Raw genomic sequence first — 17,256 nt, 5'->3', positions numbered from 1 at the left:
GTGGAGTGCGCCCCGGAAACCGCCGCCACACGCCTAAACAAGCACGCTGCCAAGCATTGATTGGATTCTGAAGGAGCCCTGAGACCCCAGTCACTGTCCACTCACCTGCCACTGTCCTCGTCCACTGGACTGTACCTCGGCGTCAAGCAACGATAAGCATGCCAAAATACCCACAAACACGAGAGAAAATTCCCACAGAGATACTCGTAGTAAGCAACAGAAAATGCATTGGACTGCAGGCTCCGAGAGACAAGCGGCCTACTCAACAAATGCAGAGTTTTATCTTTCTAACTGCCGGTGATCAGCGTCTCATCCAGTCCCAAGACCGCGATTCACACTCGAAGATCTAATCATCTGTTAGAACGTTAGCGACACACATCGGATGTGGTCGACGCGCAGGGAGGCCAAGGCAATCAAGCGTCCTGCCGTACTTGGTTAAGCCGCTCATGCACAGAAGGCCAGAAGCCGGTGGATCAACTGAGGTTCGTCGGAATTCCCGACAGCCTCCATATTTGATGTCCTTCAGGCTTCCTGTTATTTGCTGGAGCAAGACACCCTGGTGCCGCAGTGATCGTGCCTTGGGCAAATGCCGATTCAGCTGCCGATGGTGACGCACGTTCAACGGCACCATGTCCACAAGTGCGAAACATGCTCCTTTCTTACCTTGACACTACCACGCACCACCGGACGGATATGGCTACGCGGGGCAGGCGACTACCCACCCACCCCCGGATCTCGCACTCCAGATCACTCTCGTGGTCGCTGCACGACTCCGGGCCAAGGAGCAGGTCGACTTAGGCAAAGCTTGAACGCGCCCTCCAGCCTCGAGCGACTCGCTCTGGGCACGTCTCATCGGATCGCATTGCCTCATGACCGGCTCCATTGCTGACTTGGACAAGCATTGATATATATTGTGTCTTCCTCCGTCATTTACCCTCTCTTCCTACTCGATAGACCTCCACTCAATCTCCAGTCCTCACGCTTCTCGATCTCATTTCCTTCACCATGTCGGTGGACTATGATGAACAGGTATGGTTCCGCGATCCCGATTTTGCTAAACACACTCTGACTCAGATCGCACAGGAGCGCCATGCCATCGAGCAAGAGCTCCACATTGAAATCCTCCCTGGCACGGAGGTGATGGCGGATATTGGAGCCCACCATTTCGTCAAGAGTGTCGGCAAAAGCCATCGCGTTCTGGTGCCCCAACCGTCGGAGGATCCTCATGATCCGCTGAATTGGGCGAAAAGCTGGAAACTTGCCGCCATCGTGGCATCTAGTATGGTCAGCTTCACGCAAGGCTTTGGACCGCTTTCCTTAGCACCTATGTTTGGCGACTACATCGAGGCGTTCGACTGCTCCCTCGCCGACGCGGTGCAATTTACTGGTGTCGCGATTCTCGTCCTTGGTTTCAGCAACTTCATCTGGTAATGCCCTGACGCTGCCACAAAAGCCAAGTTACTGACTCACCGTGATCCAGGGTACCGCTCAGCACTTCCTTCGGTCGCCGCCCCGTCTACATTTTCTCCCAGTTAGTCTGCCTTGGTTCTGCCATTTGGCGCGCCCGAGCCCAAACCTACGGCTCGTTCATGGGCGCCTGCGTGTGAGTTTGGTTCTCGACCCAAATCGCGTTGTCACACTAACATTCGCAAGCCTCAACGGCATTGGAGCGGGCCCTGCTGAAACTATCCAGCCTGCTGTCATTGCCGACATCTTCTTCCTCCACGACCGCGGCAAATGGAACACCCTCTACTGGGTTATTTACATGGGATCGCTTATGGTCGCCCCAATCATTTCTGGGGCAATGGCCGAGAATGTCGGATGGAGAAATTTCTGGTGGTTGTACACCGCCCTGGTCGCCCTGTCTCTCGCCATGGTTGTTTTTATGTTCCCGGAAACGAAGTGGCACCGACAGCACCCTAGCGAAACGATCAGACGCTCCATTGCTGAGCAAGGCGCCAAAGCCGAGGGCTCAGAAAAACAATCTGACGGGGTCCTCGAACAAGGGGACGCAAACAACGAACTGGGTCATGTCGACACTGCTGCTCGCGACCCTTGGCTCGGCCGTGGCAAGCCAAACAAGGCCCAATGGGGTCTTTATACACCCAACCCGGATCCCGTCAGGGCGATCCTTCTCGATCTCTGGATTCCATGGAAGCTCTTTGCCTTCCCGATTGTCGAACTGGCCGCCTTCACCGTCAGCTGGAGCTGCTCTTCGTTCTTGACGCTCAACTTGACCCAGACCCAGGCCTTCGCCGCGCCTCCGTACAATTTCACCACCGAGCAGATCGGCTTCACTAACTTTGCCATCCTGGTCGGTGCGATGATCGGCTTGTTCACAGCCGGACCATTCTCCGACTGGGTTTCGGCCCGCCAGACGGCGAAGAACGGGGGCATCCGTGAACCGGAAATGCGCTTGCTGGCCATGATCCCGTACGTGATCATCATGTACTTTGGCAACATTATTGTCAGCGTGGGATACGAGAACCAATGGCCGTGGCAAGCAATCGTCATAATTGGCTACACGTGTGCTGGTATCCAGGTTGCGGCCATTCCGGGCATTGCCTCGACGTACGCTGTCGACAGCTATAAGCCTGTCGCCGGGAGCTTGTTCGTGGCCATCACTGTGAACAAGAATGTCTGGGGTTATGGCTTCAGCAAATTTATCACGGTATGTGCTCCACGTTGCGTCTTTTTTCCCACATTGCATGTGCTAACTCGGGTTTAGAACTGGATCGAGGAGGATGGCTATATCCCGCCGATCATGACGAATGCGTCACTCATTCTGTTGTGGTGCCTGTGTGCCATTATCTTCTACTACTATGGAAAGACATTCCGACGGTGGTCGAAGAATAGCAGCGTCCATCGGATGTAGGATGTGCGGTGTAGGATGTAAGGACTTGAAACCCCCACAGAGGGACAGGCTGGGTGGAGGATATCCATCCACGGCACGCGCGCTGGTTGAGCACAAGTTGAACTGGCAAACAATCGAATGTACCTCCGTGTGCCTCATTTTAATGTTACGATGGCGTCGCTCTGTACAAGGACAGGTCTCGAGAGAATTTGTGGAGGCCAGCCTTGTCGCTTAACACGAGTGCTGGGAGGTTCGTGCTTTGCCTGCCAGCCACGCGTGCGATGCCGATGCAGTTCTTTTCGCTCCTCCTATGCTCATACATCAATGCTTGCAGAGACGGCTGCTACTGAGTCTGTTTCTCCGCTACAACTCGACACCACTTGTGCCACTTGCTCCTTTACAAGTGAGTCCGTGTAGCGCGTACAGTAGAAAGATCAGCGGAACAACGTCCCTCCGATGCCGGCGCACGTCGTCCTCCCACCAAGCCACCAGCTCTGTTGTTGCTATGCTTTCTTAGGCATGCTTTCTTTAAGGCAACACCTTATGACCGTCGTTGTGGTCTCGAAGTCATTAGACAAGCCGACCAACTTCGAAGGTGTCAACACGGTCGACCAAGAGGCGCTCACGCAGCCCTGCAGCTGCAACAAATTCCTGAGACGACGGCAAAGAAAGTGCCTAAAATGGGAGAAAAGCCTCCAGACAAGCCCATGCGATCTTTCACGAACGTGAAAACCGTGCTTCTGGACATAGGTACGCAAAGTCATCCGGACCATCATCCTTCAATGGCTACAACTAGCAAAGCTTTCGACTAACCTGGGGAATGGGTGGTTCTATCAGAGGGCACGATATGTCCAATCAGCTGGGTGAAAGAGACGCTGGTAAGCTGGCAGGTGCCTTCTCTTTTGACGCAGCAACGAGTTCATCGTCTCCCGTACATTGTGACTTTGTCAGCTGGGATACCGTGTCCGGGTTGAGCGCGGAAGGCTGATTTCGTGGCAAACAAGTTTCCGTACGCCCTCAAAGCGCTCCCCGATGTGCTGGCCAAGAAGTGGGATGACGAGGAGTTCAAGGCCTACCGTGACAGATTTCCCGAAACCGCCCGCTCATCGCCGGCGCTGTTCGAGGCCCATGTCAAGGATCTTACCGCTCGGGACGTCAAGGTCGCGTACCTGAAGGACCTGCAAGGTACAGTTCACTGCAAAGCCGGGGGGCGCGCGATGATCTCTGCGCTGCGCCGCTCTGCTCTGTCGCCAGATAGCGTCTATACTCATACTGACATGATAATCTCCCCGCAGGTTATCTTTGGGAAGAAGGGTATCAATCCCACGCATACTCGACACCCGTGTACACCGATGTGCTGGCGTGGATGGACGGATTGGCCTCTTCTCCCGCCACCGACATCGCCATCGCCATCTACAGCAGTGGATCGATCTTTGCACAAAAGCTGCTGTTTCAACATATCAAGGATCCCACCAGGCCCGAAGACCCCGAGGTCATCGTCGATCGCCGGGACATCGTCACGGCGTGGTTCGATACCACGAATGCAGGTCCCAAACACGAGAGCAGCAGTTATGCCAAGATTGCGTCCGAGGTCCAGAGGGAGCCAGAGGAGATATTGTTCTTGAGCGATAATGTGAAGGAGGTGCGGGCGGCCCGTGACGCGAACTTTCATGCCGTCGTCGTGGACAGGCCCGGGAATGCGCCTCTGACGGATGCGGATCGAGAGGAGCTTCAGGTCGTGGAGAGCTTCGAACAGCTTGACTTGCGGTGACTCGCGAAGGGGTCTACCGCGATCTCGTCGCCCACGAAGTGTCAGGGTTTGGATAGAACAGGCTCCTCAGAACAAGGAAGGACTCGAGGAGGGAATCATCGGGCAACTCAAATACAGGAATTTTGAACGCCACCGTACACAGCAACTGACGATGTCGGGAGTCTGTGGTGCTTCGGTGTGGATTTCCAGTGGACGTTGGAAATGAGCTTCTTCATTGTCAAAGTCCTTTTGAATCGCAAACAGCAACACCATATAATATCCACACGCCAGCAGTTCCCACGGCCGTCGAACAGGCATACCTCTTACATTCCAAAGAGCAAAGAGGTAGCTCAGTGATTCCCCTATCGCAGTGTCGGATCCGCGAGCTCATCAGAAAGTCCAATCTGCTCCGTTGTCAAAACAGCGCCGGGCAGAGTCCCATAACCGAACGCACTTCATGAAGATAGTGTCTCGAGAGATGGTTGATTCTGTTGACCAGATTGTGTCTAACAGAAATATATACGCTCATGATTCCGACCACGGGTTATAGGGGTATTCGCCATGAAGGACGTACAGTAACTAAGCAGCCTCATCAGTGCCGGATGGAGCTTCTCTCACACACTACAGGAGCAGGTCACTTCTGTACATCTCCCATGCTCGGTCAGAGCGACTCTTAGAGGCAGGGTTGAAAAGGACTTCGCTCAACGACATGCTCGGATAAGAGGACTGTAAGTGCGCCAGCTATTCTCATTATGAGCCTTGCGCCTACTCCATCCAGCTTCGTCCCAACGTCTGACCCCCATTCTCCTAACTAATCCCATCAGCCGTTTTCATTGTGACGGACGCTAGGATCGAAACTTCAGCAGCGTCTTCCCTCTGCCTTGCATTGGCGGGTGGCCTTACTCTGACTACCCTCGCTCGAAAGAGCATCTGTGTGGGCAAGTCCTTCACAAGCACACAAGGCACACTGTCAGTCCGAAACCCCACGACCTCAGGCACCCAACCTCAACTTTATGCCTGTCCTGCAGCCTGCATGCAGTTACACCTCAAACGACAAGTTTTGGTGCTGATCCGGATCTGGTGGACAAGTACCATCATGGCCTTCCCGCCGGAAGGCTGGCGATCTCCAGGAACAACCTGCTGGAGGAATGTCGACTGCTTAAGCGCTTGATTGTGGCCGCTGCAGCTTAGGCCAGCGGGCGGCAGATGCATGCGATTCAGTCACCGTACACGTAACCGAGTGCGGCACGAAAGTCGAATATGCCCGCTCGCCAACCTAGGCTGGATGTCGCGCCGTCGCGCGCACACAGGACATCTCAGAGGTCACTTCGGATGCTAGCTGCAGTTTCGTACGGGCCTTACGGAGGACGTCTGGGCTAGTGCACTGGCATACGATATGGATTGACAAATCCTCGCCGGATTGGAGCTAGGCATCGCTGGGCACGAGGGTCAATTAGATGTCTGATATGCCGTCACGGGCGATTGATATGGGTCCGCGCATGAGTCCCTGCATCTGTTCGTGCTGCAAAAGTGGTCTCAGATCGTTCTCGAGTATTTTATTGCAACTCAGTCCCAGCATTGGAGAAGGTCGAATGCTTCCTGACGGTGCTTGGCCCCCTCTGGTCTGCATCGGAGGTTGCTAAAGGGCAAGCTCTCGCCCTTCGCATACTTGACAGCAACCCCCTCCAGCTCACGTCCATCATGTCCCGCGATCCGTTGGCCTCGGGCAGACTGACCGCGCAGCACTACCTTCTACTGAGAAGGTTAGGCTGGCTGCTACATCCGGAGATCGCGGAACAGGTCAAGCACCGTAAGACGCTTGAGATCGCAGATGTGGCGTGTGGGAACGCGATCTGGGCGATGGACATGGCGCTCGAGTACCCCCAGGCACATATTACCGGTATCGACATATCGCCGCAGCAGTTCCCCCCACGGTTCACGTGGCCGGAGAAGGTGACGCTGGAAATGCAGGACATCTTCCAGCCGATGCCAGAGCGCTTCATCGGCCGTTTCGACATTGTGCATTGCCGGTTGATCATGGCCGCCGTGTACGGCCAGAATAAAGACTGGGTGATGCAGAATATCGTGAGACTCCTAAAGCCCGGCGGCTACATCCAATGGACCGACGCGACCGTACCACTGCTTCAAGCCATGAGTGACCCGGCCAGAGGACGGAGGACGTTCCGAGAGCCCCCTGCCATCACGGTCCAGTTGACCAGCCTGTATGGCTCCACAGAATGGCTACGGCACCTTGGCCAGGAACTCCAGCGCCACGGCTTGATCAATCTGCACGATGTTGACATGCCGCCGGTGCCCTGGCTGTCCAGGCAAGATACCGACAACGCCGTTTGGGCCCTGACCGATATTCGCGAGGGCATGAAGTTGAGGGCTATGCGGGAGGTATCGGACAGTTTTGGACTGGCCGTGGAGGAGACTCTGGAAGACATCAGACAGGGCCGAGTCTTCTTCACCACGTATTATACGACGATTGGGCAGAAGCCGAGATAGCCGTGAAAGGGAACGTTTTTGAAGTTCACTTAATATGCATTTCCGTGCTGAGAGGAGCATGGCCATTCCCCCGTGCCCAGTCAGATACATTACCCCAAGGCTTGGCATACAGAAGATACAAGCCTGGCGTTGCATTCACGGACGCTTCACAATCATTTCACAATCATTTCACAATCATTTCACAATCATTTCACAATCATTTCGCTTTCTAGCAGATTTTCCATCAGCGCATGATTCGTTCTTTCTTTCAGCTACACAAGTCGATGTTCTCACGCACACCGCACCTATTGAACCTCGGATCGCAAAACCAGGGGAATATGGATAATCCGCCCCCGAAATGAGTTCGCTTCGAAAGACAACATGAGCAGAACAGCGGCTAGAAGCAAACATGCCTCTCGGGGGGAAGGCGCGGTGGATGAAGTCAGGCCCGGGGACACACTTCCATCCAAGGTTCCCCGGCAGATCACCGTCTACGATGCTGTCGCCGGGCGGGCAGGTCTGAACGGGTTCCTGACCCAGCAACAGAGGCTGTCGGAAAACGTTTTGCCCATCTCACCGGAAGCAGTCTTTCTCGGCCGGACCACCGTTCCGGAGGACGTGATCCACCAACAATACGATTTGTCGAGCACGCTGCCTGGCTCGAGCAAGCTACCAGAGTCCGAGATGCTCAAGGCGATCCATACCTACGCGTCTGATTTCTACGCCTCGGCCGCGGCACAAGGAGGCAAGTTCGACTTCAAGTCTCTTGACGAGACGGCGCTCATTGCCATCGGGGTTCTTCTGGAGGAAGCAGTCAAAGAAGCCCTCGGCCAGAACGGGGACATGGTCTTCGTGGAGCCTGAGGGTCTGGAAAACGGACTGGGGGAGACAAAATTGACCAAGTACCAGGTCCAGGGTAGGGTGAGGCCAGCGAGAGCTGCCGGCCTCGAGCAGGATGATGATCAGGACGAGGACAGTTTGCGAGAGGACGAGTCACCAGCTAAAAAGCAGCGACGTTGAAGGTTGATCATCGAACCCACCGACCACAATGCCGGATGAGATACTCCGTAAAGATCTCGCAGAGTACCCCATATTTAGCTTCGAGCTATTCAGGCTGGAGGGGTTGATGGCTGTCACCGACTTTGGCCTCTAAAGACAGGACACGTTGGAACAGACCGTGTATAATAGTCAGGTCAGAAGACCACTAGTCCGCGGCAGGATTTGTCAACAGGAGGGCGAGATTTCCAGACCTGCCGGCGACCGGCTTATTCACAGTGTCGTTGCTCAGCGTCGTCGGTTGTGGTCTGACTGGATAGTTGGATTTTCCACTGCTGCACTCCGCAAAAGTTCTCGCTGCTCAGTGGCCGAGGGTGCCTGCACCTGTCCGGATGAAAAGCTTGACGAGGCGCAAATGGCCCAACGGCCTGTCACTGCCAGTGCCACCCCGAAGTCGCCCGAGTGGGAGAAGTGGCAGCAGGCCTTGAGATGGGGCCATCATCCGACCCATGGGTTGCAATGCCACGCGGGCGTCAGGCGTCCTTTTCGTTCCTTGCGAACCATTGACTCGCACAGAAATTTTTCCTCAATCGCTGTCAGTGTAGTTAACTAATGTACTGTGTACTCCGTACTGTGTCGATAGACACTACCGGCTCAGGAGTCCCAGCCGTCGACCTTCCTGTTGGGTCACATATTATTTACCCGGAGCAGTTAGGTGGCAGTGGCGGGCGGAGGTGGGAAGCACAGCGTGGAGCCCGTGGCCACCAACTGGAAGCCGCCCAGGCCGCCGGAGCTGCGCCTCCAAACATGCCTAAGCCCAATCCTGCGCTCCCCAAGCCTGGTGCCGCGTGCGTGCTGCCCCTCGGCTGGCACCCACGGGCCTCGACGCTGCTTGCTCCCACTTCTTGTTTTGCCCTCCTCCTGCGAGGGTTCTCACCATCAGCCCACCGAGTTCTCGACCTGCCAAGCACCGAAGCTTGAATTTGCAGACAAGCATCATCCAGATACCCCAGCTTCCATCGCCGTGGGCTCATTACGACTGTTCACCGAAGCTTGGCCAGATGTCTGTTTGCAATCCTGCAGCGCAGCCGTTGTGACCGCAGCCTGCATCTCATCGCGCGACTCCTGAGTCCGTGAGCACACGACGACCCGTCGTCTCCCTGCCATCCGTCCCAGCGGCTGTCAGCCCGTGTCGCCGTCGCCTGAGAGCCTCGAAAGCCAGCCTGCACCCGCCGACCGCGCCCAACGCTCGACTTCACCACTCTCTGCATGTCGTCTATATTTGCATACGCGTCGTCTTCACATCCCACCGGTCACACAAGCGTAATACCAGTACGCCGCCTGCGAGTGTTGCGCACAACCGGGCCCGATTGATGACGAAGCTGACGGTCGCATTCCCCAGCCTCAGCTCTCGCCGGTACATGCGCAGACTGGGCCGTCCTACCACTTCGATCAATTTTTCGTCGCCAGAACCCTCCTCGCTCGAAACATACACACCTACACCTGCATGCGAAGACAATGATGTACTGCCTGACTCCTCCTTCATAGCACTGCATGGCTCAGGTCCTGACGGCGATGCCTCTCGAGTCTCTGCTCACGAACCCCAACCCGCCTGTGCCACGGCCCCGGTCAATCCTGTCCTTTCTGACCAACCCGCTCGCGAAGCATGCACGGAACATATTCGACATCACCATCGAGCCTGAGGATCCGTTCAGAACATACTCGCCTGGTCAGACGGTCAAAGGCCATGTCATTCTCACCGTCTTGAAAGGTTTCGATATCACTCACCTAGTCGTCGCTTTACACGGGTATGCCAAGGTTTACAAACATCAGATACCGCCGGGCGAAGGTGTGCCGGCTGCTGAAGGGCTGATCAACGGGCAGGGATCGAGAGGGGTGCAATACCAAGGCAACGGTCTTGCGTCACTCTTCCAGCATGAGCAGGTCCTCTGTGGCAATGGCTTCCTCAAGAAACATGTCTATAAGTTCGCGTTTGAGATCTCTTTCCCCTCCAAGGGTCTCCCGAGCACCATTGATGTGGGTTTGATCCTCTCGCCGTTGCTGGCTGGTGCTAATCGTGGGGCAGTTCGAGCGAGGCACAATATCGTACATGATTACCGCCACCCTCACCCGACCGACTACGATCAGTCCGGTGACGAGCCGCAGCACCAGGATAAAATTCCAAGATCTGATTGATATCGAGCCAATGTCCACGCCCAAATCGCGCGTCATCACGTTGGAACCTCTATCCAAACGCGGCAAAGTCAAGGTCGTCAAGCCTGGCTCATCCGTAACCACCCAGACAACGTCGAGCGCCGGTGCCGGACGGTTAACACGGAACAATACTCAGAATAGCACCGCCAGTCGGAGCACAAATTCCGTGGCCCAACCTCCACTGAGCCCTGCACCAAGCGAAGAAACAGTGCAGACGAGCGGGACAACGACAAGCTCTCCAAGCTTTCATATTGTCGACAACGAGTCGCCCGTGCGCAAGTCAAGCCCGCAGAACAGTGACGATCGAAGTAACACAACGTCATCATCTGCCAACACCATCACTGCCACTACAGAACTACCCAGGCACGGGGCGTTGCCGGGTGACATGGTCCCGATTCGAGTGTCCGTAACACACACCAAGGCTGATGCACGAGGCATGGTGATCGCCACCCTGTACCGGCTAGCCAGAATCGATATGCATCCTCCACTGCCGCTACCGAACCGATCGGGGAAGGGAAAGAAAATGGAGTACGAAGACGTCTATCCAAAATCGCGAACGGGGCTGGGCGGCCTGTACTTCTCTGCGGCCTCTCCCAACAGCGCCTTTCGGAAGGATCTGGCTCAATCTTCCACTATGCTGATCGTCAATCCTCACACCATGACCGCCGACATTACAACATCTCTGAAAATCCCCGACGCGGCATTCCCAAGCATCTCAAATGTGCCCGGAAGCATGATCTCTTTCACCTATCACGTAGAGGTTGTGGTGGACTTGTTCGGTAAACTGGGAGAGACACGATTGTGGCCGAGACTTACTTCCAATGAGCCCACGTTTTCGCCGAGTTCGGACGCGGGCAACCAGATGACCTCGGATTGGTCCCATTCAATCCTGGACACATCTGCGTTGCGTCGAACCAAGAGTGTGATCACCTTTGAAATGTCACTGGTGGTCGGGACGCAAGATAGTGGCAGGAAGCGAAGACAGACGAAGCCAGCCGAGTACCAAGTCCCCGAGAATACGACACTGGGCCCAGAGCAGGGTTGGCACGACTGGCACTATCACGATGGCGCTTACGAAGGACAGCACTGTGACCAAGCGGGTTATCCCTACGACGAGGGCTACGGATACGACTATGATTATGAACCGAATCACTACCCGGAATATCCCACTCCGACCGCTGAAATGTATCCGCCTCCGCAGCCTCAAGAGGAGGACGAGAAAACTCGACTTCGCAGGCTCGAACAGCTACTGGTTCCAAGTCAGCCTCCGCCGGAGGGGGAAGGCTCCACCAGCGGAGTTCCCTTCGCTCCCACAGCCCCAGATCTATCGTCGGAGTCGGCTCCGGATGGCCTTAGGCATCAGGACGACGGAAGCAGGACGCCGTCAACCTTGAACCCTGCTGCTTCCGTTACATCTTCCACCAGATCCGGAGACACGCTACGACCGTATTCGACATCCCCTCTGCCCCCGCCACCTTCTCCTGGCCATGCTGGGCATAGCGATGACAAGCAGGAGTTAGAGCGGCGTCGGCTTTTTGCACAGACCAGCGCGCCACCAATGGAGGACGGAGCAGAGGCGCGTCGCCGCGCGGCTGTAACGTCCATGGCGCCCACTGCGCCCACGATTGATGAACACCACGAGTACAGTGTAGACACCTTGAATCATGATCATACCGGGCCAGATCTGCCGCAGTATGAGCGCTAGCTTGACGCTGCGGAACTGACGATTTTGCCCCGTTTTTTGTTTTCCTACACAGCGATGGCGCTGGCGGATCGGACATTTTTGTTTTTGCGCTTGGATGACGAGGCTCTATGGAAGCAATAGGGTCACAAAATACGGAGATGATATATCCCCATCAGAAAGAGGCTGGAGAAAGCATGCTGCACAGAGCGATGAAAGCCGTTGATAAGCCGGCAAAGACCCCTCGGATATAGAAGATGCTTTGACGACTTGGTGAACAAATAGGTGATGAGAAGTGAACTCACACGCCATGATACCAATAAAGATCATTCACGACTCGACACTAAGCGCTGCTTGCGGTTCTGTTCGTCTGATGTCGGCATGTTGTTTACCAGTGATCCCCTACCGGAACCACCAAGTACCAGGTGTCATCATTCGTCGCATTTCTCGTGAGCAAAGTTGGTAACAATCCTTGGATTGCCGTACATAATCATGTGGCTTCTTCGTCTTCGTCTTCTGGTTCTGGCGAGATCCCAGGTTCCTTTTGCTTTCTTCGAGGGGCAGATGCGATTCGTGTCGCTATTGTCGCTTTTCCATCTTCCTACTCGCGTCGTGTTTACAAGCTCGATAGGAAATGCACTTTCAGTACATACTTGGCACACCGATCTCCCCACTGCATTGGTCGGTCGAGAACGTACAGTATCCAGCGCAGTCGAAGCCGCCGGCTGCGGGGGCTGGTCCTTCGCCAGCCGTGCCGGCCGTGCCAGCCCCTGTGTGCTTGGGGCTTGGGCCTGCCACGGTGGGCTGGAGATCTGAGATCTGAGATGGGATGGGAATGGCCGCCCGGTGCTGCCGAAGAGGGGGCAAGAATACTCGTACGAGTGGAATCACGATGGTCTCCGTGCCTCCTTCCCTCCCTCCTTATCGGATCGGCTGGCGTCGACGCGGGTCAGGATGGCTTTGGCTGATGTCCACCTTCCTGTCACGTTGTTTTGCTGGGCCGGGTTGGCGAGGCGATAAGACTGGGAAGGTTACCCGAGGGTGTCATGGACTGTAACCGCTGTTGTAAGATACCGTATTGTTTACGTAGGCCTCCGTACTGTACCTACCTAGGTAGGTAGGTAGTCAGCCAGGTCTCTACCCCTCTTGAATTCATCATATCGTCCGAAAGACTCATAGCGACGAGACACAAAGGACACTCGCCCGGGATGACGCAATGGCTGCACGCTTGTCGATGCGTGGTAACATCCTGGCAAGCAAGGCCAATCACTTGAGCTTCGCAAGCGTGCCGCGACTCAAGTGACGCTGGCAGACAGCTGGAAGGAATCCGTTGATATCTCCTGTGGACGGTGGTGGTGATTGGCTCGATATCTTCGCGGCCAGAAGCTCATTCCATTCCCTTATCTCGAATTTCCTGGAGCACCCCTGTCGATTCAGGGCGATTATTCCCAGCAAGCCTCTTGCAACTGCCCTGTTATGCAGTGTGCTCTCTACGGGAAAGACACCAGCCCATTTGCCGGGCAGTACCACGCATCTACTGGCTCGCCAGCATGTCGCCAGCCCTTGGCCCGTTCCTGTCTAACACTCAGTGATAGATACCCTGGTATCGCGTGGGCAGTGCGGAGAGCCAGTGAGCGGTGGTGGTTCGTGCAAAGAAGCACACACCATGATAAGCAAGCTTGCTCCAAGAAGGCGAGCTGCAATGCTTGCCGCTGCTTGGACACGTCGATCGGGCTTGACTTTCTGGGCACACTCCGTCATGGCGTCCCTCTGTCTTGTGCGCGGGTCGTGTGCATTGATAAAGGCTGGGGGTAGGACGCAACGTTGATCTCCCCTGCACTCTCTCTGTCTTGTGTCAGCTACACGCTCTCGGTACGAGTGTGTCGTCGATTCTTTGTCCCCAAGTCACCCCGTCATGGTCAACACCGCGTACGGCGAAAAGGTCGCCGACGACTCCAAGGAGGCCACGCCCACCGACCTTGGCCACGATGTCGAGGAGGGAACCCACGAGCCGGCCAAGCTCAGCCGCGGCCTGCAAGGGCGACACATGCAGATGATTGCCATCGGTACGTTGGGCATTGTGTGTTGACCGCGTCGTCGGCGAGGTGACAACTGACACCACGCGCCACAGGTGGCTCGATCGGCGCGGGTCTTTTCGTCGGCTCAGGATCCTCGCTCCAGTCCGGTGGCCCTGCGTCGCTGCTCCTCGGTTTCATCATCATCGGCGTCATGCTGTTGTGTACCGTGCAGGCCCTCGGTGAACTGGCGGTGCTGTACCCGGTCAATGGAGCTTTCTACGTCTACGGCGTGCGGTTTATCGATCCTGCTTGGGTCCGTATATTACCACATCCATCCTGCCCCACTGATGCGCGACTCCTATCTGACCGAGAGCATTGCAGGGCTTCGCCATGGGTTGGCAATATGTACGTGCATTACGGGTCCGATTCGACTTGCAGAGCGTTCCTATTCTGACGGCGAGATGTCCAGGCAATCGGTTGGCTCATCACCCTGCCTTTCGAGATCACGGCTGCTGGTAAAGATCCCATACACCTGGAACCGCGCCCGTCGATGTGTACAGGAAACTGACGGAGCGCGAAGGTTTGACAATCGACTACTGGCATCACTATAACATCGGGATTTGGATTGCCGTCTTCCTCACTACCTTGATCATCGTCCAGTTCTTCGGCGTCAAAGGCTACGGAGAGGGTAAGTCGGACCCCGGGAGAGCAGTTTCCAATGCGGGAGATGCTAAGCTGATTGCAAATCTTATCCAGTCGAATTCGTCCTCGGAATCATCAAGATCATCGCTGTTCTTGGCTTCATCATCTTCGGCATCGTCGTCGACTGTGGTGGCGTGCCTGGAGACGACCGTGGATATATCGGCTTCAGGTACTGGGATGACACCGAACACGGAAACAGGGCCTTCCGCAATGGTAAGGCAGTGAATCTCTTTCAAGCTGTCACTAAAGCAGCGCGCAATACTGATACTGTATCCTCAGGCTTCAAGGGCTTCTGCTCCGTCTTTGTCAACGCCGCGTTTGCCTTTGGCGGGACCGAGCTCGTCGGTCTCGCAGCCGCCGAGGCCGCCAACCCGCGAAAATCGCTGCCCAAGGCGACCAAGCAGGTCTTCTGGCGCATTACTGGCTTCTACGTCGTCTCGCTCCTGATCATGGGCCTCATCGTGCCCAACAGCTCGCCCGACCTGCTCAACTCGAGCGGCGCCAACACCAAGGCCTCGCCCTTCGTGCTGGCCATCGAGTACGCCGGCGTCAGGGGGCTGCCGTCGGTCTTCAACGCCGTCATCACCATCTCCGTCATGTCCGTGGCCAACTCGTGCACCTACGGCTCCACCCGCACCATGCAAGCCCTCGCCCAGGGCGGCATGGGCCCCAAGTTCCTGTCCTGGATCGACAAGAAGGGCCGCCCCGTGTGGCCGGTCGTCATTCAAATGGCCTTTGGGCTGCTGGCCTTTATCAACGAGGCCGAGACGGGCTCTACCGTGTTCAATTGGCTGCTGGCACTCACAGGTCTGTCGTCCTTCTTCGTCTGGGGTTCCATCTGTCTCAGCCACATCCGGTTCCGCGCCGGGTGGAAGGCCGCCGGCCGATCGCTCGATGACCTCCCCTTCCGCTCGCAGGTCGGCGTCTACGGCAGCTACCTGGGGTTGTTCCTCGTCGTCATCTCCCTGGCCGCGACGTTTTACGTCGACCTGTTCCCCATTGGCGGAACCCCCACGGGCGGCGCCGAGTCCTTTTTCGAGGGCTACATCGCCGCCCCGATCGCCATCGCCTTGTTTGTCTTCTGGAAGCTCTGGACCCGCGACACCGGCTTCTTGGTCAAAGTCCACGAGATGGATCTGGATACCGGCCGCAGAGACTTCCAGGATATCCCTGGCGATGATGAGCCCGAGCCCCGGCACATGAGCGTCGGGAGACGCGTGAGCCGTGCACTCTTTTGATCTGTACGCATGCGTGCATGCATGTTTTACTTTTGAAATCGTGAGGCTCTAGTTCTTCAGGTCGCAAGGGTGGGAAAGACCGGGAGATGCGAAGGGGGGTAAAAGATTGTGATACGTGGGCCACGCGAGTCGCTCCCGTCTGTCCTCTTTGTGTTGAGGCGGGTCTGGTTCAGGAGCTCGCCGAGAAGCTCATCGGAGAGCATTGTTCGGCAGGCCACTGTGCTAGCTAGCTACCCGCAGCAGCCGAAATGATGATTAGATTGGGTCTCGAGTTGGCTTTTGTTTCGCTCGTACTTTTGAGTCCGATTCGATGTTGACCTCCTGTCCTTGTGGTGTGACGTGACGTGAGTTGTCGTGGTGTGGTGTATTGTGTTGTGATGTGTCGTGGTGTATTGTGTCGTGGTATGGCGTGGCATGTCGTGGTCTAACAGTTTATGCCTATCCTCGACCCTTTCAAACACCAGGCTCTTCTTCATCTCACAAAATTAAACCGTGTGCGGTTCATCATTTTGGCCGTCTGTTCATTTGTTTTCACGTGCTGCTTGCCGCTTGCGGCTTGCGTGTCGTCGCTCAACTGCTCACTCCGTGACCCACGGTACCAGTTCACCGTCACTGTGTCCTGGACCTCAAACTCAACTGGGCGCCCGACGCACCATCTGCCCGTACTCCCAGAAGAGGAGCACGGCGTGCGCGACCCCGCAGTACAGTTGTTCGGGGAGGGAGCATCCTTTCTTCAGACCCCCGGAGAGGCTTCGGCGGAGCGGTCGCATGGAGGGGGATATATGTGTGTGTGGATGCGTGCGAGGTGTGGTGTGGACCGAGGGAGCGGAAAGATTATAGCATGTAAACGAACCCAGTACGGGCGGGAGTAAATACCTAGCCTAGCTTAGGTAGTGGATTGGGGGAGCCGGTGTGGTGAGTGCTGCTGCTGCTGCTGCTGCTGCTGCTGCTTGGGAAACGCGAGGGATGAGGAAGTGGTAGTGAGAGGCGGGTCAGGTCAGTGTGAGTGTGAGTGTGAGTGTGAGTGTGAGTGTGAGTGTGAGTGTGAGTGTGAGTTCGAATATACGTCAGTCCAAATGTAAATGCCTGAGGCAATAATGTCTTATATCTGATATCTGATATCAGTCTGATACTGTACATGCCGTACAGCGGTACAGCCGTATCAGACCTCAGCGTTATGCCACATTATTATGCCACAAGTTAAGTACGAGGTACTGATATGCTGATGCCCCGCTGCACCCCATAGTTGACACTGGACTGCCACGACCGCGTAATGAATTGATGTGCCACAGCGCCACAGATGGATGATGCATGCG

General features: G+C 55.9%; 6 protein-coding genes across 6 annotated transcripts; all 6 read left to right on the top strand.

Annotated features, from left to right (window-relative positions):
• Positions 1-1,005: 1,005 nt before the first annotated feature.
• G647_09989 (uncharacterized protein) lies at positions 1,006-2,875 on the top strand (the record flags this gene model as incomplete). The annotated part of the gene is made up of 4 exons (XM_008725981.1): positions 1,006-1,427; positions 1,481-1,603; positions 1,654-2,671; positions 2,729-2,875. The coding sequence occupies 4 exons, from the start codon at positions 1,006-1,008 to the stop codon at positions 2,873-2,875; spliced, it is 1,710 nt and encodes a 569-aa protein (XP_008724203.1).
• Positions 2,876-3,701: 826 nt separating this feature from the next.
• On the top strand, positions 3,702-4,625 carry G647_09988 (2,3-diketo-5-methylthio-1-phosphopentane phosphatase; the record flags this gene model as incomplete). The annotated part of the gene is made up of 3 exons (XM_008725980.1): positions 3,702-3,800; positions 3,859-4,039; positions 4,150-4,625. The coding sequence occupies 3 exons, from the start codon at positions 3,702-3,704 to the stop codon at positions 4,623-4,625; spliced, it is 756 nt and encodes a 251-aa protein (XP_008724202.1).
• Positions 4,626-6,305: 1,680 nt separating this feature from the next.
• G647_09987 (uncharacterized protein) lies at positions 6,306-7,112 on the top strand (the record flags this gene model as incomplete). Its single annotated transcript, XM_008725979.1, has 1 exon — positions 6,306-7,112. One exon carries the CDS (start codon positions 6,306-6,308, stop codon positions 7,110-7,112), a length of 807 nt encoding a protein of 268 aa, XP_008724201.1.
• A 360-nt stretch (positions 7,113-7,472) lies between these two features.
• Positions 7,473-8,111, top strand: G647_09986 (uncharacterized protein; the record flags this gene model as incomplete). The annotated part of the gene is made up of 1 exon (XM_008725978.1): positions 7,473-8,111. One exon carries the CDS (start codon positions 7,473-7,475, stop codon positions 8,109-8,111), a length of 639 nt encoding a protein of 212 aa, XP_008724200.1.
• A 1,551-nt stretch (positions 8,112-9,662) lies between these two features.
• On the top strand, positions 9,663-12,006 carry G647_09985 (uncharacterized protein; the record flags this gene model as incomplete). Its single annotated transcript, XM_008725977.1, has 2 exons — positions 9,663-10,124; positions 10,174-12,006. The coding sequence occupies 2 exons, from the start codon at positions 9,663-9,665 to the stop codon at positions 12,004-12,006; spliced, it is 2,295 nt and encodes a 764-aa protein (XP_008724199.1).
• Positions 12,007-13,897: 1,891 nt separating this feature from the next.
• G647_09984 (uncharacterized protein) lies at positions 13,898-15,940 on the top strand (the record flags this gene model as incomplete). Its single annotated transcript, XM_008725976.1, has 7 exons — positions 13,898-14,048; positions 14,114-14,313; positions 14,382-14,405; positions 14,470-14,515; positions 14,581-14,688; positions 14,757-14,915; positions 14,982-15,940. 7 exons carry the CDS (start codon positions 13,898-13,900, stop codon positions 15,938-15,940), a joined length of 1,647 nt encoding a protein of 548 aa, XP_008724198.1.
• Positions 15,941-17,256: the final 1,316 nt, after the last annotated feature.

This window comes from Cladophialophora carrionii, assembly GCF_000365165.1.
Source record: "Cladophialophora carrionii CBS 160.54 unplaced genomic scaffold supercont1.12, whole genome shotgun sequence".
Classification (NCBI taxonomy): domain Eukaryota; kingdom Fungi; phylum Ascomycota; class Eurotiomycetes; order Chaetothyriales; family Herpotrichiellaceae; genus Cladophialophora; species Cladophialophora carrionii.
Note: the sequence above shows the minus strand (reverse complement) of the source record. Positions and strands in the feature narration are given on the sequence as shown.